Source organism: Mauremys reevesii, linkage group 8 (assembly GCF_016161935.1).
Source record: "Mauremys reevesii isolate NIE-2019 linkage group 8, ASM1616193v1, whole genome shotgun sequence".
Classification (NCBI taxonomy): domain Eukaryota; kingdom Metazoa; phylum Chordata; order Testudines; family Geoemydidae; genus Mauremys; species Mauremys reevesii.
The window spans coordinates 16,561,390-16,587,834 of NC_052630.1; the positions used below are offsets into that span (position 1 = coordinate 16,561,390).

Below are 26,445 nucleotides of genomic sequence, written 5' to 3' on the forward strand. Positions count from 1 at the left end.
TTTGATATTAACTGGACTCAGTGTGCCTGTGTGTATTCTGATTGCTCTGAAAATTTTCTTTCCTTCACAAGAACTATACATTAGCTGTAACCAAGGTAAGACTCGATGCTCTCTCATTCTCTCCTCTGTAAAGGCTCTAAATTAGACACTTGTTTAAAGTTGAGGTATGTATTTTCTTGTTAACAAAACGTTGCCATATGTATTCCCTCCCCCAAATATGTTAATTATTGCTTGCCAAAAACTTTATTTAGCAAAAGATCTTGATTTTATCTCCTGCAATCAGTACTAGAGGGGGCTTTGTGAACTGACCTATTTCCCTCTATTTTAACTTTTATGATGCTTAGGGAAATAATTGTCTTATTTTGTTTCCCCCCTTCAACAGACCTGTGAATAATCGTAGGCTTGGCTTGATCTTGATTTTTGGGACTTTGTTGGAAGATCTGACTGCATTTTGTGAAGTTATTGCTCTCCATCCATTGTTTAGGTTTTAAGCTGTTTTGCCAGCTTCCGTGACATAGTCACTTCTGGACAATTCTGATTTTTTTAATAAACTAACTTTTTGTCTCCCCCCCCATTTCTTAAATATTATGAGCCCTTTCGGGGGTCTGGTGGAGGAGCCTCATTCTACTCTTTGATGTGATTGATAGTCCTGCCATTCCGTGTGGTTGATTTTTGTTTTAATATACAATGGCTTTGAGTGGAAACTGCAGGACTTACCTCCCTCCTAGAGAACAAGGGGCTGGTCTACACGCCTTCCCAGAGGTGGTGGAGCTAAACGTAGGTGGTCAAGTATACTTCACTCGCCATTCCACCTTGGTGGGCATCCCCCACTCCTTGCTGTGGAAAATGTTCACCCCCAAGAGAGACACAGCCAGTGATCTAGCTAAGGACTCCAAGGGAAGGTTCTTCATTGATAGAGATGGTTTCCTCTTCCGCTACATTCTGGACTATCTCAGGGACAAGCAAGTGGTCCTGCCTGATCACTTCCCAGAAAAGGGAAGGCTCAAAAGGGAAGCTGAATATTTTCAGCTCCCAGACTTGGTCAAACTCCTAACTCCTGATGATGTCAAGCAAAGCCCCGATGACTATTGCCACAGCGACTATGAGGAGGTCTCCCAAGGCAGTGACACAAGAATATGCCCCCCATCATCACTCTTACCTTCAGATCGAAAATGGGGTTTCATTACCATTGGGTACAGGGGGTCGTGCACCATGGGCAGAGAGAGCCAAGCTGATGCCAAGTTCAGGAGAGTCCCGAGGATTTTGGTGTGTGGAAGGATTGCTCTAGTCAAAGAGGTCTTCGGAGAAAGTTTGAATGAGAGTAGAGACCCAGATAGGGCACCGGAAAGATACACCTCCAGGTTCTATCTCAAGTTCAAGCACCTGGAGAGGGCTTTTGACATGTTGTCAGAATGTGGATTCCACATGGTGGCCTGCAATTCCTCAGTGACGGCTTCTTTTGTCAATCAGTACACAGATGATAAAGTCTGGTCCAGCTACACTGAATACGTCTTCTACCGTAAGTACAAGAGATTTGTAGGGGAAAAATAATTATCTGGTTAAAACCTGTCTCATTTGGTGTGTATTTCATTTTCAGAGCACTAGCAGGCTTGATTTCATTGTCTCTGCAGCTGATGGAAGTTCTCTTCTGATAAAACAGAATCCAAGGGGATATGCTTTAGTATAAGCTTTTAAAATGTAAATTAACACTGAACTCACTGGTGTGGGCTTGGCTAGGTGGCAGCACAGACTGCCAAAAGCACCTTTTCTTCCCCACAACTCAAAGGTGTTGCTATCCAAGGCTTTGTGAATCAGCCATTTGACTGCCTTACACATTTCCTGAGTACTCCCTGGATGTAATGTAAGCCTTGCAAACACATTGTAGATTTAATTACAGAAAATCTTCAAATGAGATTCAATATACAAAGGTAATAGATGTTTGATAATAGGCACAGTCAGCCAAGCCATCTGTCAACAAGGCTGACATGCACACATGCAGGGAAGTAGAAAAAATGCAGTCGTGCTGGCTCCTTTTCAGAACCAACTTATGTTTTTTAAAATGAGGATTCAGTGGATAGATAGGCAGGTGGCTTCATGCTATTATGAAACATGTTATGAAAAGCAGATCCTTCCTAACTAGATGGATATGTCCTGCTAACTGGAATCACATCAGATCACATACTGTTGTACTAATTTTGATCTGATAGCTCTAGCATGCTCATTAACTTCCTAAATTGATATTCAGCCAGCGACACTGTTACCAATGGTAACATTAGGGTAATTTTGATTCCGTAATCCTGTATCAGAAAATCATTCCACAACTCTGGGACTTAAATATTCTAGGAGTGGGCTAGGCTATTTTACTAATACTTCAAAAAGGTAAAGGAGAGAATGTTTTCCTAGTCTCTTTGCACAAGTGGAGTTTATCATCTTTCAAAGATCATGTGTTGGGCAGAGGGATAGAAAGGTGAATAACAGCTACTTGTCTCATCTGCTACGCTGTATAACTATTGTAGTCGATATATCCCCAGTAACATGAAGAGTTGACTGTGTTGAAAGATGCCCAGAACTTGAGTAGTTTATTGACATGTAATAAACTACAGTGCAACGCTAGGCTGAGTACCACCTACTCCTGTTACTGAGCTCAACAGGCAGCCCGAATCTGCTTATGTAATAGTCCTTAAGTTAGCTTTCCAAAAGAGCCTTCTGTATTTTTGATATGCATAGATTTATTGAAAATCAGTTTTATATCAGGACTTCTTGGTAAAATACTTCAGAGATCTTGGATCAGCTCAAACTCAGGCTGAGCTGGATGATTTATATTACTAGGTTTCTAATATTTGAAATCAATATCTGACATGAAGTTACAGTAGAATTAGTGTAAATCATATTTAAATTTAAAAAAAAATCAGAAAAAGCTATACGCTTGCTGGAATTTTACCAGCTATTTAAAAAACTGAAGCAGGACCCAGATAATGTTATGTTAATTAGCAAATAGAGATCACTGATATCTTATATTCATATTCTTCAGAACTTTATCCTTCATAGACTGTGCTAGGTATTGGCTTTCTTTTTGTGATTATTAGTGATGATGCTTAGAGGCCAAGGTGATAAGGGCTTTAGAAATATCTGAGAGCAAAAAGAGAGTGTGAGCATGTGGAATGAGCTTGATCTAACCTTGCTTCCATCCATACAGGCCTGATCCAAAGCTATTGAAATCACTTGAAAAACTCTCATTGAAGTCACAGGATTTGTGTCTGACCCTATCTGAACACACTTCAATTTTGTGGATGTTTGAAATTCTAACCTAGATCCAGACCTAATTTTTTTAAATAGTCCCTATCTGTATAATGGGCCAAACCAATGACCACGATGCAAACTCATCCTGCTCAATCTAGATCCAATTCATATCGTTGTGACTAGTTTGTCTCCAGTTACTGTACCAATTGCCATTGTTGAATTGCAGGGATTTTACAGCTGCATGTTCATAATCTGGTGATGGGCAGAGCTAATATAAGAACAGAGGCAATACATATAGATAGTGTAGAGTGGAAAAAGCCCTTTCACATCTAATCTCCAAAAGTCATTTTTTGAAAGCTTTCAGGACCAGTAAAATTGACAGCTGGCTTTCTAGTGGGACATTACAACTTCTGTGCAGCTGCTTAGCCATAATTATTTAATTAGAAGCTGCCAACTGTGCCTATATAAGCATTAATTAATCAAGCTGTTGTGCTCAGGTTAATGGGCCGAAACCATGGGAGATGCTCTAAAGCAACTAGTTACTGTAGTTATGTGCTAAGATGTTCTTAGCGGAGCAGCTTAACTACCTCCTGTGAAAACGTAAAACTCAGATACTCCTCAGAGGTGGGGAATGGACGTGAAAGACGTTAATTTTTAAAAGAAAGAAGAATGGAGGGAAAAACCATGTTGGTCTCGGATAATGTATGTTCCATAGTTGGCATGCAGATAAAGAATATCCAGCATGTGGAAATTAATCCATCTGAAAGTAATGAGATGGACTGAAGACAAATATGCAAAGTGGAAGTTTTCCAGATAAGCTAATAGCTACAGATTGTGCAGTCAACAAAATGTAATGTTAATACTAAGGGACATGTATCCATATGTAGGTGCCATTAAGGCTAATGGGAGATTCATGTTCACGATGGGTGAAATTTAACCAGAATTTCAGGGGCCACAGAAAGTATCCAACATTGCAAACCTGCAGCTGTGTTGCTGAGAAGAGCTGCAGAGCTAGCACACAGAATGACTGTGCAACCTCCCTCCCTCTTGTGTGCAGTGCAGCTGGGCTCCACTCCAGTTTCAAACAGGCCAGTGCAAAGGGGAATTTGGAGACAGGCTGTGTTTGTACAGTGGGTCCCCAATTAAACAGATCCAGGGACTGCAGTATCTGTGTAGGGAGTACGCAGTTCCTTCTCCGAGGCGGGACAGTAGTTGAGGATGAAGGATAAGATTTCTTTTCTCCTACTTCACCCCCAAGTTTTCCTGTGCTAAGGCTGTTTAAGCAGAGTTTATATTGGAAAAGGGTGAATTTGATCCAGTGAGAAGAGTGTCAACCTTTGATGTGCTTTCTCTACTACTGCGTTAAGTACAGATAGTCCCGAATTAACACCTTACATCCAAACACCCTGATCTTGTAGTGTTCACTCTCTGCACTTGGATATTCCTTTTTGATATGTTTTCGATCTTTACCATAGACTGAACCAAAAGCTTGGGTTTGGATACCTCCTAAACTTCGGTGTGTTTTGAAATCTGGAACTGAGTCAGCATTTTGTGGCTCGAGTCCCTCTAATTTTAAGGCAATGTGTACATACAGACTCCCCTCCTCTTATTTTAGGAGCAGATTACAAACTAAACCTTTCCACTTGATTCCAAAATCACACCCTTGCCAGAGCAGTTGGCTTGGGTCTCACAGAAAGATATCTATGAGTTCTTAAACCTGAAGTAGGAGAGAAGAGGTTGGAAAAGCCCCAGTTTTAAACATTAGCTCAATGGCTCCCAATTTGTGTGTGTGCATTTGTATGCCAGAGTGGTTCGGGGGTACAGGGCAGAGGACAATGTGAAGGTGGTCGGGGTAAGCTACACGACCCATATCCATTCTGCTCCCACTGCAAACCAGTCTTCTGCTCTAAGTAAAGTAGCAGGTGGTTTCTTTAAAGCCACTGGCACTCACCTTCTCTCTCTGCTTCTCAGTGGCCTCTCATGTAGCTGGCTTTGGGAGCAGCTCACATGCATATGGCTGCAAGTTTAGACTGTAGCCTGCCATTCTAAGCTCCTGTTATCTCCTCTTCCAGCTCTCATTATAGCTGTGGGTAGCACCAACTAATAACCCGATACACACCCCAAACAACAGGTAGCTTTCTGTTGAGTTGGAGGAGGAGTGGCGAGCCACTAATGAAAACGAAAAAACACAAAAAACTGATAGGGGAAAGAAGAGAAAATACAGAAAAGAATTGGAGAGAGAGAGCAAATGAACAGACAGAAGGAGAGACAGTAACAACTGTGCCAAAACGTGGTGGAAGGGGACTTGGTAGGGGTACCCATCCTCCAATGTTCTAATGATTTTCCAACAAGAAAAGGTTGGGGGAGCCATTGAACTAGATTAGATTATTGTCCACATAATGAGTGCAGAGATACATGCAAATAAATTATTCTTCAAGCCATTTTCCAAAATCTAAGCAAGCATGAAAGTTACATTTAAATTTGAGGAAATTATGCACATTTCCTTAAGCCTGGCCTTGAGTAGGCTACTTCATAGCCATGCACACAGAGCATCTCAAGTAGCTGTAATGTTCAAAGGAAGCTTTGAAACATCCATGGCAATATGACTGTAGGCAGAAAATTAATTGACAGGATTCTTGCTCCTTAAAGACAAGCCCTGCCGCCACTCATTATGGCAAGAGTTGTAGACTTTGGCTAGGGTGACCAGACAGCAAATGTGAAAAATTGGGACGGGGAAAGGGGATAATAGGAGCCTATATAAGAAAAAGACCCCAAAATTGGGAGTGTCCCTATAAAATCGGGACATCTGGTCACCCTAACTTTGGGCCCATTCTCACCTTATCCTTTTAACAAAATGATGTTTGTTTGGGGTATTTTTCTACTTTGATGGTAGCAGTTTGGTATAAAGAGATGGTTGTGGAGTAGTCTCAAATTATCCTCAGTTTAATGATCATATCCTATTAAGTGAGGTTGGATGAGGGAAGAAGTAAAGTAATTGGTATCCACTTAGAATTTAGCTTGATGGCCTTTAACGAAAAGTGCAGATTTCACATATATAATCTGTATGGTATTCATGTGGCATATTTTACCCGAGATTTATGTAACCAGCTGCAGCAGCAGGTCAGTATTTTCATGTGAATACAGCTGAAAGAGCATTTAATTAGTATGTACACACACACTATAAATAACTTGAGCCTCAAGGCAAAAGTTTGACAAACAAAATTCAATGCAAATGTATTTTGAAATCCGCAAAATATAAAACCACATGGATTAGGCATAGAAGAAAAGACTATTAAATTATCTTATCCATCTTTCTGCCTCTTCAAAAAGTTCTCTTTAGTATATTTTATAGTATTTTCTTCAGTCTAATTTTAAATGTCTTGAGTGAAGAGGATCAAAATGACCAGGAAAATAACAAAATGAAACCAGGCCCTGAGAATGTTTGTCTTCAGTTCCTGCTGATGTGAGATATTCAACACCCACATCCCCCCACAGTGTTGCCTTCAGTTCATCATCATCATCTCCTCTGTTTCTTATTCCACTGCTGGGTAAAAAGCTTATTCTGCAGTGCTCCTTGTCCATCATGCTGATTAAGAGGCTCGTCTGAAGTCTCAGTAGGCTTCATTTCCACACCTTGATGAGGGTGTGATTCTGTTATCCAGGTCTGTTTTCCTGCTTATGTTACCACCAAATCAGGAGGTTTCAAGGGCCTTGCTCAGAGGCACTATGTCAAATTTGGGTGAAGGTCCAATTGTGTCCAACTAGTTATCTGGACTGAATAGTGTGCTCTTCTGAATTTACCATAGTAGAACAGTTTGGTTAGAGTCACCCCACTGATCAGAAGTTTGATTATTTAGATGTTGATACATAACCTGAATAATCTCATTATTCTAATCTGATTATAACCTAAATCTTTAGGTCAATTTGTTTAAGGTCTCATCTCAGCAATTATGTGAAACAAACCCTTAAAAAGTGGTTTTGCTGGTTTTAAGGAGTCTAACTTCATTGTTTTGTCTTCATTCTACTCTAGTCTTATTAAACTAGATATAGCTATTGTTGTTCAGGAGATTTAAAGCAGGAGATGGCACTATTGGTGCAGTGGTGGGTGAAAGTAACATAAATGACTTACTGGTATGGGGGCCCAGCTCTGGGCCCCTAGAGGGGTGGGGCTGGGGTCAGCCTGCCCCAGCCAGCCCATCCACGCTGCCTGTCCCGTGCTGCCCGGGGCTCTGGCAGCGATTTAAAGGGTCCGGGGCTCCGGCTGCTGCCACAGTAGTAGCATCTGGGAGCCCCAGGCCCTTTTAAATCACTGGGCCCTGGGGCAGCTGCCTCTTTTGCCCACCGTTGGCAGCCCTGCTGGTAGGGTCGCCAACAGGGGTGGGCAAAAGGGGCAGCGGCAGCGCTTTAATATTGGCTGCGTACGGGCTGGTACCGGCAGCCAGTTCTTACCAGTATACTGTACTGGCCCATACCGGCCTACTTTCACCCCTCTCTTGGTGCCTTTCTAGATAACCACTCCTCACAGGGAGTACTGTGTATCTTAAATCTCACCTTGGATATGCCCCATGTAGAGTTCATGTTTAGTATAAATAAGTAGACCTATCATGTTGCTGTAATTAAAAATATCATTTAATTCCTGGTCCAAAATTATTCCACATTGGGGAGTGTAATTTTTACTGACCTGCGTCAGTGTCAGGCTGATTTCTGGGTGGATTCACCACAAGCCAAGGCACTCAATATTGTTACCTAACTCTCCATTGGGGAAGAAGAGCTCTGAGTTATAGTTAGGGCTCTACAAAATCCATGGCCGTGAAAAAATCATCACGGACCGTGAAGTCTGGTCTCCCCTGTGAAATTTGGTCTTGTGTGCTTTTACCCTATACTACACAGATTTCACGGGGGAGATCAGTGTTTCTCAAACTGGGGGTCCTGACCTAAAAGGGGGTTGCAGTATTATTGTAGGGGGTCACAGTATTACCACCCTTACTTCTGCACTGCTGCCTTCAGAGCTGGGTGGCCGGAGAGTGGTGGCTGCTGGCTGAGGGCCCAGCTCTGAAGGCAGAAGCACAGAAGTAAGGGTGGCAATACCATACCATTGCTATCCTTACTTCTGCACTGCTGCTGGCGCTGCCTTCAGAGCTGGGTTCCTGGCTAGCAGCCGCCGCTATCTGGCAGCCCAGTTCTGAAGGTAGCGCCAGCGGCAGCAGTGCAGAAGTAAGGGTGACAGTACCTCAACCCCACCCTACAATAACCTTGTGACCTCCTCCCCCCCCCCAAACCCATCTTTGGTTCAGAACCCCTACAGACACAACACTGAAATTTTAGATTTAAATAGCTGAGATCACAAGATTGACCTAAATGGACTATGAATTTGGTAAGGCCATAGTTGTAGTTAGTACTCTTGTGGAGTCCCACTGGCAGAGGCTGCATCCTTTTGCTGACTTTCTGCTGGTCACTCAAACCTTCTGTCACTTGGGCTCTCTAACTCTGAGTGGTAATTTGCCTGATTGTGTTGGGTCGTGTTGTGCCATCAGCTTTTAATTAGATTAGGCCAATGATGAAATCTTAAAAATAGGTGTCATGATCTCTATGGAAAAATCCCATAGAATTTACCAAAGGTAAACACAGTAGGGTTTTATGGTAATGTAATTTTTCTAGAGACCTATAGAATTCAATAAAGGGTGATCACCTCTCTATAGGTATTTGAGCTTCAGTTCATCTGCAAATTTGACACCATCGGCTCAGGATTAAACAAAGACTGTGAATGGCTTGCCAACTACAGAACCAGTTTCTCCTCCCTTGGTTTTCACACCTCAACTGCTAGAACAGGGCCTCATCCTCCCTGATTGAACTAACCTCGTTATCTCTAGCTTGCTTCTTGCTTGCATATATATACCTGCCCCTGGAAATTTCCACTACTTGCATCCGACGAAGTGGGTATTCACCCATGAAAGCTCATGCTCCAAAACGTCTGTTAGTCTATAAGGTGCCACAGGATTCTTTGCTGCTTTTACAGATCCAGACTAGCACGGCTACCCCTCTGATACTTTAAAAGGTTATAGTTCTCTAATAAATCCCTTAGGGGCTTTTCCATGAAATGACATGGTCCTTTCTCATCTGAAAAGGGACTATGTAAAAATGGCACCTTATGTAGTGCGACGGATCTGCGGTGTATCCCAGCTCACATTGGCTTACTTTAGTGACAAAACATTTTTACTACTCTTTCCTTTATGTTAGCACTGCAGAGCCACAACAACTTGAGGCATGTGAGCTGAATTCTCTTCTGGCTTGGGTATCATCAACAGAAATGTTAACTAAACTTTAAGGACCTAATCCAAATACCAGTGAAGTTATTGGAAAGTCTCTTATTGAATTCAGTGGACTGTGGATCAAGCCCTACATGCAAAGCAAAATTTTGCCTTCAGTTATGCCTGCGAAGCCTGTTTTCTGCAGTGGGGTTAACAGGTATAATTGAGGACAGAATCTGATTTGCAGAATCTTTATTGCTGCTGCTCATGTTCAAGCCATAAATAATCTGGTTTGACTTCCGGTGCCCAGCTTGAGTTTACAGGGCTGGCAGTTAGGAAAAAAACCATCATTTTAACAGTAAACTAAATCACATTTGATCTGGATGTTATTGAGAGGTGCTAACCATGGGACCTCAGTAATGCCAGTTTCACAGATCCACTTTTGAGATTAGAATTGCATTGTAATTTATATAATATATGTAATAGTTCTCTGGGGAGTTTTAGCACCAATCTCCCTGGAAGAGACATGGATAAAAGGAACCCTAACAGTGAATTCTGAAGATACTGTGGGAGGAAAAATTCCAGTTGCTAGGTTCCCTGAAGAGAATAGAATTATAGAAATTAGAAATGGAAATGTTTGACTGTCATTTTATATGTTCCCTGAGGACCAGTTCAAAATTGTTAAGTCTGTTCTCTGGTGCTTTTTCCAGTCTGATGACTTCAGATTTTTTTTTTAAAAGTTGGCTGGAGCGTAGCTGTGGTTCTTTAAGAGAGACTAACTAGGAAAGAATAAAAGAGCAAGAATGAGAGAACACAGTGAAGCTACTTATTTTAATTAGATTTTAACAAACATACAAAAATATACAGACAAATGTTTCACTGTGGCAATTGTTTTCCAGTTATTCTGGAATGGTTGGAATTTTTAGTAGCAGTATTTTCCTCTACTTCTCATTTTTGCAGCTTTTCAAAGGCTAGGGTAATGTACGGCACACTTGGAACTAGAAGCACAATTTAAATTACATGTTCAGAATGAATTAGAGTAACCTTTTATGAATCTTACGGTAAAACGTATCCTTCTTGGTAAAGAAGGAAAATAGCTATTGAGTGGGTTAGAGTTGGTGGAATGATTTAAATTGTCTCTAAAATGAAGTGGGGAGTGACTATGCCATGCTGAAGAACATTACATGAGTGATTTTTGCCTTATCGCTTTCAGAGGCTGTGAACAAGTTAATATAGGGATAAAAATAAACAAAATTGAAGACAAATACGAAGCCATATCACGCTATCTATTTTAAGCAAATTTTCCTGTTAAAATCATATGCATTAAGTCAGTGTATTACACATGTAGTGAGCCATATTGTGCTATTATGACTCATTAAAAATAGTCCTACTTAAAAATTGATGTCTCAATATGGCCCACTGTTTGCCTGATTTTTAGAGTTGCTGAGCCCCTTCTAGTTCCCAATGAAATCAGAACACAAACTCTGTCAAGTAAAATGTAAAAGTATAATAAGGAAGGCCAAGAAAGAATTTGAGGGGCAGCTTGCTAAAGATGGAAAAAAAAAAACAACCTAAACAGTTTTTTAAGTACATCAGAAGCAGGAAGTCTGCCAAAGAGGCAGTGGGGCCACTAGATGACAAAGGTATTAAAGGAGCACTCAAGGAAGACAAAGCTATTACAGAGATGCTAAATGAATTCTTCGCATCAGTCGTCACTGCAGAGGATGTGGGGGAAATACCCACATCAGAGCTGTTCTTTTTGGATGACAGATCTGAAGTACTGTCCCAGATTGATGTATCAGTAGAGGAGGTTTTGAACAAATTGACAAACTGAACAGTAATAAGTGACCAGGACCAGATGGTATTCACCTAAGGGCTCTGAAGGAACTCAGATATTAAATTGCAGAATTACTAACTGTAGTATGTAACCTGTCACTGAAGTTAGCCTCAGTACTAGATGGCTGGAAGAGGTGATCCTGGCAATTGCAGGTTAGTCTAATTTCAGTACCTGACAAGTTGGTAGAAACTGTAGTAAAGAACAGAATTATCAGACACATAGATAAACACAATTTGTTAGGAAAGAGTCAGCATGGATTTTGTAAAAGGAAGTTATGCCTCATAATTTATTAGAATTCTTTGAGGGAGTAAATAGGATTGTGGATAAGGGTGATCCAGTCCATATATAGTGTACTTGGATTATCAGAGAGCTTTTGACAAGGTCCCTCACCAAAGGCTCTTAAGGAAACTAAATAGCCATGGGATAAGAGGGAAGGTCCTCTCATGAATCATCACTGGTTGAAATATAGGGGAGAAAGTTTCGGAATAAATAATCAGTTTTCAAAATGGAGAGAGATGAACAGCGAGGTGCCCTATGGCTCCTTAGTGGGACCTGTGCAGTTCAACATATTCATTAATGATTTGGAAAATGGGGTGACCAGTGAAGTGACAATGTTTGCAGATGATACAAAATGATTCAAGATAGATAAATCCAAACCAGATTGTAAGGAGTTATAGAGCGGGAGCCCACAAAACTGTGCAATTGGGCAACAAAATGACATAAAATTCAGTGTTGGTAAGGCAAATTGGAAAAATAATCCTGACTATATGTAACCTTTCTGCGATGTGGAGCCGGCAGCAACAACGGCCGGGTTTAATATCTAGGGGTATCTTTTCAACAATACAACACAGAACCAGCTCGAGCCCCTACCCATTAACCTGGGAAAATTACACACCACCCCAGGCACCTCTGAGAGGCAATACTCACAGGCACACTCACAGGCACAGTCTGAGTGTGGAAAAGAAACTTTTCAGGAAAGGAGGGATGTCACCTGACATTAATTAGGGAAAATGCCACAAGCAGGATTCATAATCATAAAACTGTGAGCAGGACACCCACCCCAGAGTATGTGGTGGTGTGTCTTCTGCCTCATGTTCTTGAGTTCTACAACCAAAAGTTCCTTTTCTGTGCCCCTTTGCTCCCTCACCATACCCCACTCACAGTGGTTGTCGTTGGTCAGTGAAGACCCAGGGTAGGATGTGCATCTCTGTGATTTCATCTCCCACAAGGGAAGAAGGCACCTTGCCTGCTCCACCATCTGAGCACTTGCTCTGGCTGGCTGCCTGTGAGCCATGGTTCCTCTCCACTGGTCGCCCTTTGAGCCATGGTTCCACTCACTGGTCACCTACTGCTACATGCCTCTCTGCTGTGACCTCTGCAGGTCAGTCTCTTGAGGTTCCACCCAGCTATTAGTGATTTTCAGCTCTTAGGCTGAGCAGAAATGCTATCCCACCACAAGTGACAGAAAATATCACGCCAATATATAAATCATGGTGTGCCCACAACTTGAATATGTGTCCAGTTCAGATCACCCCATCTGAAAAAAGGTATAGTGGAACTGGAAAATGTTCAGAGAAGGGCAACAAAGATGATCAAGGGTAATGGAACAGCTTCCATACGAGGAAAGGCTAAAAACGATGATGGTTGTTCAGCTTAGAAAGGAGACAGCTAAGGGGTGATATGATAGAGGTCTATAAAATCATGAATGGTGTGGAAAAAGAGAATAGAGTAGTGTTGTTTACCCTTTTACACAATACAAAAAGATGGGATCACCCAATGAAATGAAAAGGCAGCAGGCTTAATACAAACAAGAGGAAGTACTTTTCCACACAGTGCACAACTAATTTGTGAAACTCATTGCCTTGGGATGTTGTGATGCCCCAAAGTGTATCTCAAAAAGAACTGAAGAAGTTCATGGCAGATAAATCCATCAATAGCTGTTAGCCCAGAGGGACAGGGACCCAACCCCCTGCTCAGGATGACCCCAAACCTCTGACTGCCAAAAGCTAGACGTGGAAGACAGAGTTGGATCACTCCATAATTGCCCTGTTCTATACATTCCCCCTGAAGCTCTGGCATGGACCACTGTAGGAGACAGGATACTAGGCAAGATGAACCATGCTCTGACCCAATACAGCAGCTCTTATGTCCTTGGCATTAGCACAATGTATGCTATTATTCTTGGTTTCCACAGGTAAGCTTGTTGTATTAGCCTTCTAATAGTATTTTAAAAGGTAGTTCATCTGATGATGTGATAAATTTTTACATTTTAATACCTGGTTATGGGCATTGTTGAGATGCCCATATAAACTGTTCAGTTATACAGAATATAACCTCACTGACCACTTTTTATTGAATATCAGTCACGTACGTGCCTTTTCATGTGTAAGCCGAATGTTGATGTTGAACACTCTACAGCTGTAATAGACAAACAGGCTTAGGAAGCTGGTTCTTAAATTGGTAATATTAATTTTCTAGTGCTTTTTCAGAATCTTCTGGCAAAGTGATTAGCAATTTGTAGTGGCTCATTGATTAGCTGCTGCAGGCAGTCAAAAAAAAAAACTCTATAAAATAATAATAAAGAAAACCCTGGCCATCTTAGTTTCTAATCCATCCTAAAACCCCCTTATAAAAATGACCTTATTTAATGAACAGCTGAACACTGTGCTTCAGCTGATTACTGGAGTGTTCTGTTTGCTTCCTTTGGGCCCCTGAGACTACCGAAATACTGGTGCTGTAAGCATGGTAAGCACTTTGCTCTAGGTGTTGAGTGCCTAGATGATTTTTACATTGCTTGGTAGTGTCTCCTGGGAAGAAAATACTGTAATGTACCTGTTAGTTTTAAAAGCAAGAGGCTTGGCTGAAGTAATACCAAATGGCATTTTAGTGGTGTTCAGCAGAAAGGCAGGGGAGAGCCTCAGAATATTGGGGTTGGAAGGGACCTCAGGAGGACATCTAGTCCAACCCCCCTGCTCAAAGCAGGACTAATCCCCCTTTTTTTTTTTTGCCCCAGATCCCCAAGTGGCCTTCTCAAGGATTGAACTCACAAGCCCAGGTTTAGCAGGCCAATGCTCAAACCACTGAACTATCTCTCCTCCTGAATTCAGCATACTATTTCAGTCCCCATTAAATGCAGTTTTCCTTAGAGTCAATCTGTGAATTACTTCAGTATACTAAGAGGCTTAAGAAACAATTGCTGTTTTTTATTTCCTCACCATTCCTATAACATCCTAAACTTTTGTTTTATTTATAAGTTGCAAACATACTTGGAAATATCATTGGTGCTCTGTGTATTATAGAGGTTTAAAATGCCCTTTTGAACTGGAGGCAAAATTACCGAATAGGGTTTGTTTTGGTAAATTTGGCAGCTCAGTGACTAGACAGGGATTGTTTTTAATTTCCTTTACTGTGCTTCCCAAACACTGCAACCAATTTGCTTTACCAGCTCTCTTTTTATTATAACTGCCCTTAACATATTGCTCCTCCCATTGAAACTACTTTTTGTAATCTCAGGAATAGTTTGAAGCCTGCTTTCCACATTCCAAATTCTCCCCACTCAAAAATCTAGCCCCTGTTTCTCACCCCTGTTGTAATCTGTAAACCTGCTCAACCATGGTTCTGACATGAAAGTTCTGGGCTTGATATGGAGGTTACATGCTTGACATGAAGATTTTGGGATGCAATTGTTATAGAGATCACATGCTGTATTTCAGGGATAATGTAAGCTTGCAGTATGAGGGTGATCTAAATCTGAACACAGTTAGTTTGGGAATAGAATTCCAAACTCTGGGTTTCTAAGCCTCTATCCAGATCCTGTGAAACGTATTCAGAGGTATCAGAGGGGTAGCCGTGTTTGTTGCTTTTTACAGATCCAGACTAAGAGTCCTGTGGCATCTTATAGACTAACAGAAGGAGATTTCTGTTATAGACTAACAGGGGTAGGCAACCTATGGCACACGTGCCGAAGGCGGCACACAAGCTGATTTTCAGTGGCACTCACACTACCCAGGTCCTGGCCACCGGTCAGGGGAGCTCTGCATTTTAATTTATTTTTTTTAAAAGAAGCTTCTTAAACATTTTTAAAACCTTATTTACTTTACATACAACAATAGTTTAGTTATATATTATAGACTTAGAGAAAGAGACCTTTAAAAAATGTTAAAATGCATTATTGGCACACGAAACCTTAAATTAGAGTGAATAAATGAAGACTCGGCACAGCACTTCTGAAAGGTTGCCAAACCCTGGTCTATAAGGTGCCATAGGACTTTGTCCCTTATTCAGAGGAGCATTCCCAGTCTCTGCAAATCTTTTGGGGAAACCTTAGCCCCATTTCAAGTGAACATGGATTAAGTTTCCAGCACATTTCAGTTTATATTTTTATATCAAAGCCAAATCAAGTTGAAATAGAATAAATGAAACAGTGGTTTGACTGAGTTTTGCACTGAGTATTAAGTTTGTTCAAAGCCAAAATCTCAGAGCAAAATTTGATGAGTGAGAATTTGCTGGGATAGAACCTGAGGAAGTTTTTGCATGTGCTTCTTTTAAGGGAACCTATTGAGTTCCTCTTAGCTCAGAGTTTAACTGGTAATATAGGAAGGTTCAGCTATTTACTGCCAGATTTAGAAAGTTTGTCATGAGAGATGCATTTGAAAGCATAGTTGGCTTTCTGCAGATGTATACTTTGTATATGCCTTTCAAAATGTGATTATTGATAACCAACTGAACTATGTGCAAAAATGCCCACATCTAACATGCATGCAAATTATTTTCCTTATTGAAGTTAAAACAAAAAATCTGTCTAGGAACTGCATTAAAAGGGAGGCTTGGACTGTGAATAAAAAAAATAAGATTGTAATTCTTGAAAAAGAATAAAGACATGCTGAAAAACAATTGCAAAAATGTTAATTGTGACATGCACAATTACTACATTTGTACTGAGCCCATAAGGAAGAATTTGACAGGTTTGTGCTAATTCACAAGTACTTTAGCTTTTTTTAGTTTACTTTCTAGTTTTTGAGGCAGTCTTCAGTTCGAGTTGGGGAGCAACTGTCCAAATGGATCAGACAAACTTAAAAAAAAAAAACAACAAAGTACTTTTGGAAACATGTGGGATGTGTGGCTAGTGCTGAATTAGATTTCCTTCAATTTCATATGTTGCACCATAGCATTGGGGCATATTGTGCCACTGATTTTTCAGCAGAACTCCCTTTGAAATTTGTAATTTCCCAGGAAGTCAAAGGGGAATTTTGTTTCAGAATCAATGGCACAATAATAATAATACTTTGCATTTATATAGCGTTATTCATCAAATGGTGTCATTTGGTGTCAAATGGTGTATGATTTTCGGGGCTTCATAGGTATCATTCATATTTTATGTAAAAACCCTTGGTACTCAGTAAGTCAAATAATTACAGTAAGACAGAAATAAATTTATAGCAACAATAAAAATACTTCCTCCCTCAATACAGTATACGTGCCCAAACCTCACTGTAATAGATACCATACATGTAGTATTTTTATTTAACATCTTTTCTTGCCCTTTCCCATCCAATAGTTCACTCACTCTGTTCTTCAGCTTTCTACCAAATGGCTCACTGTCCCAGTACTATACCTCTGGTGGTAGAGAGCTAATCCCCAACTAGTGTTAATTGGCTTTGCTCCATTGACTTCCGTGGAGCTGCACCAATATATAGCAGCTGAGGATCTGACCAAGAGAATTTCTAAAGTATTTTATTACTGTACTTATTGCTCTTATTGTCCTGTGGCAACAGCAGCTGGCTTTTCAGCCAGCTCCTGGAATACTTGGCCTTTAGGTTTGTCAGAGAGTTATTGTGCCCATTGCTCGACTAGACTCTTTCACTCTCGTGGACATGATTTGTCTTTAACCCTTTGTATATTCCATATATTTTTCTCAAGACTGTCCTGTACTTCCTCTGTAGCAGCAATGGTGCATCAAGACCATGTCTTCTAACTATAGGGCTATGCAGTATCTCTTAGCAAATTACATATGTTTATTCTACAGCAGCCATTAGACTAGATCTTCATTTACGTATTGAATTGGTTCATTTCAAGGACGTGGGAAATAATAGCTCATACCTCTCATAACACCCACTGTAATGGTATATAGGGATTTATTGTTATCATTAATATTAATTTTATAATACCCATAGGTTGCTTGACACTTTATAGACAGATGTGAAGACAAGGTCCTTGCTCCAAAGATCCTTTGATCTAAACAATGTTTACTTAGAAAATTATCAGTGTACTGGACATAAGCAGTTCTGTACACTAGTCCAGGAATGCTCACATATGTGGAGTACATATTTTGGACCTATGCTTAAGCATGTGTGCCTGTTTGTGCCTGTCTGTGAGTTAGATGTGAAAAACCCTTGATGCATGATCACAGTCCAGTTTGCATGCAATCTGAATATGTATAACCAGTGGTGAGCTGGAGCCGGTTTGCACAAACCGATTGTTAAGTTTTGAAGCAGTTTTAGAACCAGTTGTTAAGCTGTTTCCTTGCAAGGGGGCACTGCAGCTTGGATGGGCTCCGGACAGGAAGTGATGCAATTCCTCCTCCAGCTGCCGGGGGCGCTGCGCTGCAGGAGCCATGTGGGCCACTGCCTGGCCCTGGGCACAGGCCCTGTTGCTGCTGCTCCCCCGACTCCTGGCCCTGGCGCTCCTGCTGCTGCCTGGTGAGTCCCCAGCTGCTCTGCTGGGCATGGGCTGCATCCTGCTGCTCGGGCTGCTCCGAGCCACTCTCCCCATGAGAACCTGCCACCCTGCCCATGGCCAGCCCCACCCCCGCTGCCTGCACCAGTCCCTGCCACACCCCCTGCCCTGCCTCCAGCAAGCCCTGCCCCCTTGCTTCCAGCCAGCCCCGCCCCATGCCCCTGTCTGCAGCCGGCCTCATGTCCACTGGTGCCCTACAGTTCCCAGGGCAGTAATCCTGTACACCTGCTTCAATGAGGGGGGCAGGGAGCAGCTGGGACCCACACATGCGCACACCCCTAGGGTGACCAGACAGCAAGTGTGAAAAATCAGGATGGGTGGTGGTGGGGGTAATAGGAGCCTATATAAGGAAAAGACCCAAAAATCAGGACTGTCCCTATAAAATTGGGACATCTGGTCACCCTAGCACAGCCCCAGGGAGTGGCGGGGACCCACACCTGTGAAATGGAGCTCATTTCTAATTCAGGCCCATCTTTTTAAAAAAGAACTTTAGGTGTGGTTAACATACATCTGTATTTTCCCAGATGTGTCAGGCTTTTTGGTTCTTAAATCACCATCCAGGGATTTTTTATAAAATTCCTCCCAGGAAAATACAGACATAGGTAACCCTATTGGTACAAAAAATACATACTGTGGCATCCCTTAAATCAGAACTCTTTATAGGAAACCAGTTAAGATTTTGGCTCATCACTGTGTATAATCCCAATGCGTGTACATGCTCTGGGAGTTTTGCATGCCCAGAGGTGTTTAAAAATGTGCATTATAGGTATGCAACTCTTTGAAAATATGGACTTAAGTTTCCTCTGTGTATTAGGAATGAATAAGCAGGTTGTCTGCTTTGTATCGACAATAGGCACTTTCTGCCCTGTAACCTGCATCTGAGCCATTTCTTTGTGAACTCATGCCTTGTGTTCCTTGATGAAATGCAGTTCAATCAAAACAGAAAAGGCCCAGTGGATGCTCGAGTATCTTGGCATAGGCCAGGCTCATCCATCTTTTCCTTGTCACACACCTCATGTTCTGATCATTCGGCATAAGTTAGTAAAACTAATGGGCAGTGGAGTTAATAGTGATAAACTTCATCTGTTTGAAAAAAGTTAATTAGCTTGATGTTCCATAAAAATGATAATTTATAGAATAACCCTGAATTCTCACACAAGGAACCATTCATGATCTGACTCACTACTGCAATTAAACAGCCAATGTACAGGTGGTGGATGAAGTCCTCCAACACTTCTAGAACTTCAAGGAGCAACCCTGATTTCCATGTTTGTCCTCTCAGGAGGTTGCTTAAATATCAAATGCATTAAGCCACATCTGAATCTAAACAAATTTATCCACAAAGTAACCAGAAAATTCTTCAGAGCAAGAAAAAAACCAAGCTACCAAATAGATGGAACAGTTCTATTATGTATGACTTTCTTTGCATCCGCGTAGTGTCTGCAAACCTCTTTGCTTCTCTCGCATCCATGGCATAAATCTTTATAAACTCTTTGTGTTGCAATCAGCAGGACCCTTGACTGGGACTTTCACCACCCACTGTCTAACTGTGTTCCCTTTCAAGTAAACTGTCATGTATCCTCTATAAACCGTGGTGAAATGGGAAAGTAAATCCAAGGGAAAGGTTGTTTAGGAAGCACTGTATCAGTAGTCATAAGAAAGGTCTAATATTTGAATGGTTATTTGATCACTTCCAGCCCTCTTCTGAACACTGGATCCAGAGTGTGACCAACTACATATGAGGAGCAAGAAGTCACCTGGAGCAGCCTCATGGGTGCTTGTGACAGGGTTGGGACTCACCACCACAGCACCTCCTGCTGGTTGCTCCAGGAATTAGCTCAATCCAGTGGAGCACCCTCTCCCAGTGGTGTCCCATCCATCATCTCACCCTCAGTTGGCATGTGGATCCACATTGCTCCTGACTCAGCAGCATCCTCTTCAGACCACTGCCCTCCAGCAGTGCCCCCTAGTCCCTCCTCACCCCCTTCCAGGGAGTCGGGGGGGGAGGGAGGGAGTCAGCAACAGTCTTTGCACTGGCCTCAGTAGCCAACCCCAACCTCCAAAGTCTAGCCCCTTGTCACAAGGGCCAATTGCAGTTTGTTTCAGCCACCCTAACACATGGCCAGGTGCAGTACAAGGAGGAAGTGGGGGGGGGAACCCAGGCCCCCCCCGCTACTCTGGGTCCCAACCCAGGGACCTTTTAGTGGCAGCCTCCCTGCCCTCCTTCTCTCCCCTTATCCATCTGTCCCTGGGCCACTTCCCCTTCAGCCCCTTTGCACCATCTAGGCCCTTCCCTCAGGGCCTGCAACCTGGCAACTAGTGGCTGGAGTTCCCTTCTACTTCCCTAAGCCTGGCCTGGCAACAAACCTTCCCCCATAAAGGTCTGGGACAGACTGCCAGCTGCTCTTCTAGGCAGCCTTTATATATGTCTAAGCTGAGCCCTGATTGGCTGTCTCCAATCTCAACCCTGATTGGCCCTTAGTAACCCCTTTCCTGATTGGCTGCCGGCCTGCACAGCCACTCTGGCCTACTCTAGCCCCCTCTCACATGGGGGTGGGGCAGCTGCCCCACCACAGTGCTACAAAACCCTTGAACTTTTGAGTCAAATCAGAAAAATCATTATCTGCATAGACAGACAGTGAAGTCAGCTAGAATCCCCAGTGCCACAAGTAGAGTTGTCAACTTTCCAATTGCTGAAAATTGGACCCTCCCTTGCCCAGCCTATTCCCTTCTTGCTCCACCACCTATCCTACCCCTTCCCCCCCAAAGCCCATTTCCGCCTCTTCCCTCCCTCTATCGCTCACTGATGTCCCCCTTCCTCTTCCTCCTTGCTGAATCCTCTCCATCTGGGCTCCCTCTGCTCTGGGACTAGGATGGGAGCTGCAGCCTGACAAGGAGCCTGCTACCTGCCCACGAGATGCAGGTAGGAAGCAGCCCCAACTGAGCAGGGGCTGGCGCTGGTTGATGCCCTCCTCTCCCTCCCCCCCTCCACCCCGGCCTGGCGTCTGACACATCTGACCGGACACTGCCAGGTCCCCTTTTCGACCAGACTTGGTTAAAATGCAATTTTGTAGTAGATAACCTCCTATGTTTGAGGTGTGTGCAAAAAGCACAGCCATTGCTTCTCCCTGATTCACTCTTGGTTTGTGCTGAACTGAGGCCCAGTATTGGTCTTGCAATTTTGCTCATCCATGTGTTATAAACCTGCCATTTCTTTCCCCTACTACCAGCACAGGGACCATGGAAACTTCCATCCAGAAATATTAAAGTGCATTAGAAATATTCACGAGTAAAGACTCATGCTCCCTCACTTCTTCCACCCACTGTAAGTTTTATCATCAGGTGATGGACCTGAAATATTGAGCAGTTAAGTGGCCTGCACAAGGTGACACAAGAAGTCCATGACAGTCTGATGGAATGGATATCTGTAACAGAATGGCTTGCCGTTGGGCTGGGAAGCCTGAGGCCAAGGCAACCCTGATTACAGAATGAGCTCCATCTGAGGGCAATCAGGCCATTTCCTATAAAGAGCAGGAGGTGGCTGCAATAAGAAGGAAGTTCAGGAGTTTTAGTGAGATTGTAGAGCGTGAGAGAAGCTCCTGCAGAGAAGTTCCTGAGACCAAGGGAATTGCTTCAGTCACAAAGGGCTGGGAGTAGCTTGCTATGGTAGAAAGGACTCTGACCTGAGCAGGGGAGTTTGGGCTGTTCTCAGCTGGAGGGAAAACTTTTGTGTTTAATTTTGAACTTTGTTAATATATCCAACTCTAAGGAGGTGACTGATAGTGGAAAAACCCTGGGTGGAGTTTATTTGGGGATCCAGGAAGGGAAATTGAGGTGAGGAGCTGTGTGCAGGGCTGCCCTGTGGCCACCAGGGGGCAGTGCTGGCATCCACTTGTCTACAATATCTAGTGCCCTACCAAATTTAGGGTCCATTTGGTCATAGGATTTTAAAAATAATAATTTTCATGATTTCAGCTATTTAAATCTGAAATTTCATGGTATTGTAATTGTAGGGGTCCTGACCCAAAAATGAGTTGTTGGGGGGGGGGGGGAGGTTGCAAGGTTATTGTAGGAGGGGTTGTGGTACTGCTACTCTTACTTCTGCGATGCTTCTGGTGGCAGTACCACCTCCAGAGCTGGGCAGCTGGAGAGCAGCAGCTTTTGGCCAGGAGCGCAGCTTCGAAGGCAGAGCCGCTGCCAGCAGCAGCGCAGGAGTAAGGATGGCATGGTATGGTATTGCTCTTACTCCTGCGCTGCTGCCTTCAGAGCTGGGCCCTCAGTCAGCAGCCGCCACTCTCCAGCCACCCAGCTCTGAAGGCAGCAGCACAAAAGTAAGGGTGGCCTGGTATGGTATTGCCACCCTTACTTCTGTGCTGCTGCTGGCGGGGCGCTGCCTTCAGAGCTGGGCGCCTGGCCAATAGCTGCCACTCTCCGGCTGCCCAGCTCAGAAGGAAGCACAGGCATAAGGATGGCAATACCGTGACCCTCTCACAATCCCCTTTTGGGTCAGGACCCCTGATCTGAGACACTGGTCTCCCCCATGAAATCTGTATAATATAAGGTAAAAAGCACACAAAAGACCAGATTTCTCGGTCCGTGATGTGTTTTTCATGGTCGTGAATTTGGTAGGGCGCTAACGATATCACTTGACTCCTAATCGTATATTGGGCCACAATATCATTCTTCGCTCAGACTCAGGTCTTGGTCAGTAGAAACCTATTCTGCTTGACTTTAAATAGTCAGAGAATGTTTAAATACGAGTTCTGATAAAAGATTTCTTTCAGTAATGATTTTATGAGAGAAAATCATTTGCCAGGAAGGATCCTGTAGGTCAAGGCAAAAATCTAGGGATATTATTTACTGCAAAAAGGACTGAAAAGCTAACTTTTGGTCTAGCTGTGGAAAAACATGCTGTAGGTCAATGGTTATCATCTTTCAATGGAATCTTGTGGGAGGAGCCAGACCCATCATCAATACTTCATTAGGTTCCCCCAGTGAAATCTGCAATGTATGGAGTTTTTGCTAGGATCAATGCACTTACTTCTCTGTTTGAGTGATCTTAACAATCAGGGAGCCTTACTCTGCTTGCCACAGGCCTGAAAAAGCTGCTTCTGATTTTAGAAATCAAACCTCTAAACGTGCTTACATTTTCTCATGTTATCATAAAGATGGAGAGTTTTGTGGCAAGGGTATTATTCTCTACGTTAGGCACACTAGGACTGCCCTTTATGATAAAAAGAAATAAAATAAAGTCCATCCCAGAAAGGCTGAATTTGAATAATTTGAATATAAAATGGAAACGGGTATTACAGTCTGTTTCTCTTGTTTTACATGTGTTTAGATCTTTTGTTTGTGGGATGGATAATTAGTATAAGAACCCATTTTACTGTTCTAAGATAAAGCAGAATTGCCCAGGTATGGAATTTTGCAGACCACTTTCATCAATTCATGATAAATCTCTGTGCACTGTATACTGGCAGACCCGGTGGAGATGGTGGCTGATCATGAAGGAATCAAAATCGATCTCTAATTTTTATTCTCTTTTTTAATCTCTGTAATACTTGATTTGTACCTAGGAAATGGCAGTATTTACTTAATAAAAGTCTGAGATTAAAAAAACAGACTAACCTTACACAGACTAACCCAGTGTAGAAATAAACTTTAAAGTCTGTAGAAAATGATCCATTTTAAGCTCCAATAATTGTATTTTTTCCTCAACAGCAGCTTTCACGTTCTCAGTTATACTAATACTTAACAGGTGGTGCATTTGCAGCCAAGTCATGTTAATGCTTGGAAAATTATGGATTCACCCCCCGCCCCAGGCATGTCTTTAATCTCTCATTTCTAAAGACAAGAAAAACAGTTCAGACCTCCCATTTGGAAGAGCACCAGTCCATACATCTGAGAAGGGTTTCTTCTCTTTTGCCCAGGTGTTGCAACAATTGCACAGCTTGCCTTCTAAAATTAACTCCGCTGCAGCAGCAGAGAGCTTTGAGACTGTTTATTTGTATAAAAGATTTTAGTGTGCAACAATAACAGAGTAAGGGCCAAATTCAGGCTCCATGTAAGCAGTCAAATCTCTGATTGACACCAGTAGGAATTGCATCTGCTTATGCCAGAGCTGAATTTGGTCCATAATCTGCATTTTTTTCCAAAGAACATTCTGTCCCATTCAATACTGCCTGTGTCTGCTATTTAGTCTCACAGGAAACTATCAGAGCCAATGCAATAGTACAGCCTGGTATCCCAACATCATATGAGTTTATGGGTTTATGCAGAATCATAAACGGAGCCAATACCTCCTATATGAATTCTCCACTTTCAAAATGGGCTTTGGGGAATTACAGATTTAGAGACATGCTTTGCAGCTGGCCCATACATCTATAGTGGGGGCCAAAGCAAAATCCTAGATCTAAACATCTTTTAAAATTTGGTGCTGGGTCAGAGTTTGCAGATCAGGCCCATCTCTATTTCAATACGCAGGAAATATATGTGTGATTCCAATGCTGCCTTGAGGATATGGGCTTCCCAATCTTTTATTCAGCTTTTAAAATCTCAACCTTAAAGTATAAATAATGAAAATCCCACAAAATGTTGTTTATAGAAGAAGAATGATAGAGTTGAAATGAACCTCCTGGGTTATCTAATCAACACCTCCAATGCTAATGATGGTTTGTCCTCTTCTCTGATAGCCAAAGTGTGTTATCTAGGCAAAAAATATTGTGCGAGACCCTTCTGTAGCTCTGTTAGTGGTCTATATTCACATGATAAATTACATTTTCCTCGTGGATTTATTGTCTGGTAGGTCATGTGACAGCTTGGAAGATACCTTCTTTTACACTGTGTACACACACACCTCTCTTCCTTCACTTAGATTTGTTTGTTAGATTGTAGCCTCTTTGGGGTAGGAACTGTCTTGTACTCTGGGTTTATACAGTGCCTAGCATAATGGGGCCTCAATTTGTGTTAGGTCCTGCATGCACCACTGGGATAATAATCAGGTTAAAATTCTCCATGAATTTTGTTCGTTTAAACATCTTTTAAAAAATAAATATCATTCTGATATAAAATTTTGTTGGGTATCGACAATAACTAACATATCTGAGAGGGGAAGGGAAGCCCAGATTTTAGGTGTGAAGGAACTTGTTCTCTCACAGGTATGTAGGGAGAATTTTCAAAAGAGCCTAAGTGATTTAGGATCACAAGTCAATGGGAATTGTGTTCCTAAACTACCCAGGCACTTTTGAAAATTGCATCTGTAGAGTACAAACTGGTGAGAAAAGTTCTCAGAGAAATGCTTTGGAATTAAGCAGAACAAAGGAGCTGAAAAACAGCTGCAAATATTCCACAGCTGAATACCAGTGCTAATGTGGAAGCTCTTAAATACTAGTATTTATTCCCCCGAGTGTCTCAGTGAATCTTAGCAGCAGCCTAACATGTTTGCACTGATGCTGAAGATACAATAGAATCTCAGAGTTACGAACACCAGAGTTACGAACTGACCAGCCAACCACACACCTCATTTGGAACCGGAAGTATGCAATCAGGCAGCAGCAGAGATCATTTAAAAAAAAAAAAGCAAATACAGTACTGTGCTATGTTAAACGTAAACTACTAAAACAATAAAGGGAAAGCAGCATTTTTCTTCAACATCGTAAAGTTTCAAAGCTGTATTAAGTCATTGTTCAGTTGTAAACTTTTGAAAGAGCAACATAATGTTTTCTTCAGAGTTATGATCATTTCAGAGTTACGGACAACCTCTATTCCCAAGGTGTTCATAACTCTGAGGTTCTACTGTATGACCCAGTACATTAATTTATGTCGATATTAACATGTTGGGTCTAACTTTTCAGATTAAAGGTCAAGGCACCCTTTTTACTACCTCTGGAGCCAAATTCTGCCCATCTTGTAGGACAGTATCTGGCTAAAGGATAACTACTTTCTTATGAAAATAAGGATTCCGGTGGCACCTTAAAGACTAACAGATTTATTTGGGCATAAGCTTTCGTGGGAAAAAACCCACTTCTTCAGATACATGGAATGAAAATTACAGATGCAGGCATTATATAATGACACATGAAGAGAAAGGAGTTACCTCACAAGTGGAGAACCAGTGTTGACATGGCCAATTTGATCAGAGTGGATGTAGTCCACTCCCAATAATTGATGAGGAGGTGTCAATTCCAGGAGTCGAAGCTGCTTTTGTAGTAAGACAGCCACTCCCAGTCCCTATTCAAGCCCAAATTAATGGTGTTACATTTGCAAATGAATTTTAGTTCTGCTGTTTCTCTTTGAAGTCTGTTTCTGACGTGTTTTTTGTTCAAGTATAGCTACTTTTAAATCTGTTATAGAATGTCCAGGAAGATTGAAGTGTTCTCTACTGGC

The 26,445-nt window shown here is 42.2% G+C and overlaps 1 protein-coding gene across 1 annotated transcript in view; it reads left to right on the forward strand.

Annotated features, from left to right (window-relative positions):
* The first annotated feature begins 387 nt into the window (after positions 1-387).
* The window catches only part of KCTD16 (potassium channel tetramerization domain containing 16), a 156,040-nt gene continuing 129,982 nt past the window's right edge, over positions 388-26,445 (forward strand). The window contains exon 1 of the mRNA XM_039485610.1: positions 388-1,519. Coding sequence (XP_039341544.1) covers positions 688-1,519 — 832 coding nt within the window. The 5' untranslated portion in view covers positions 388-687. The remainder of the gene's footprint in view (positions 1,520-26,445) is intronic.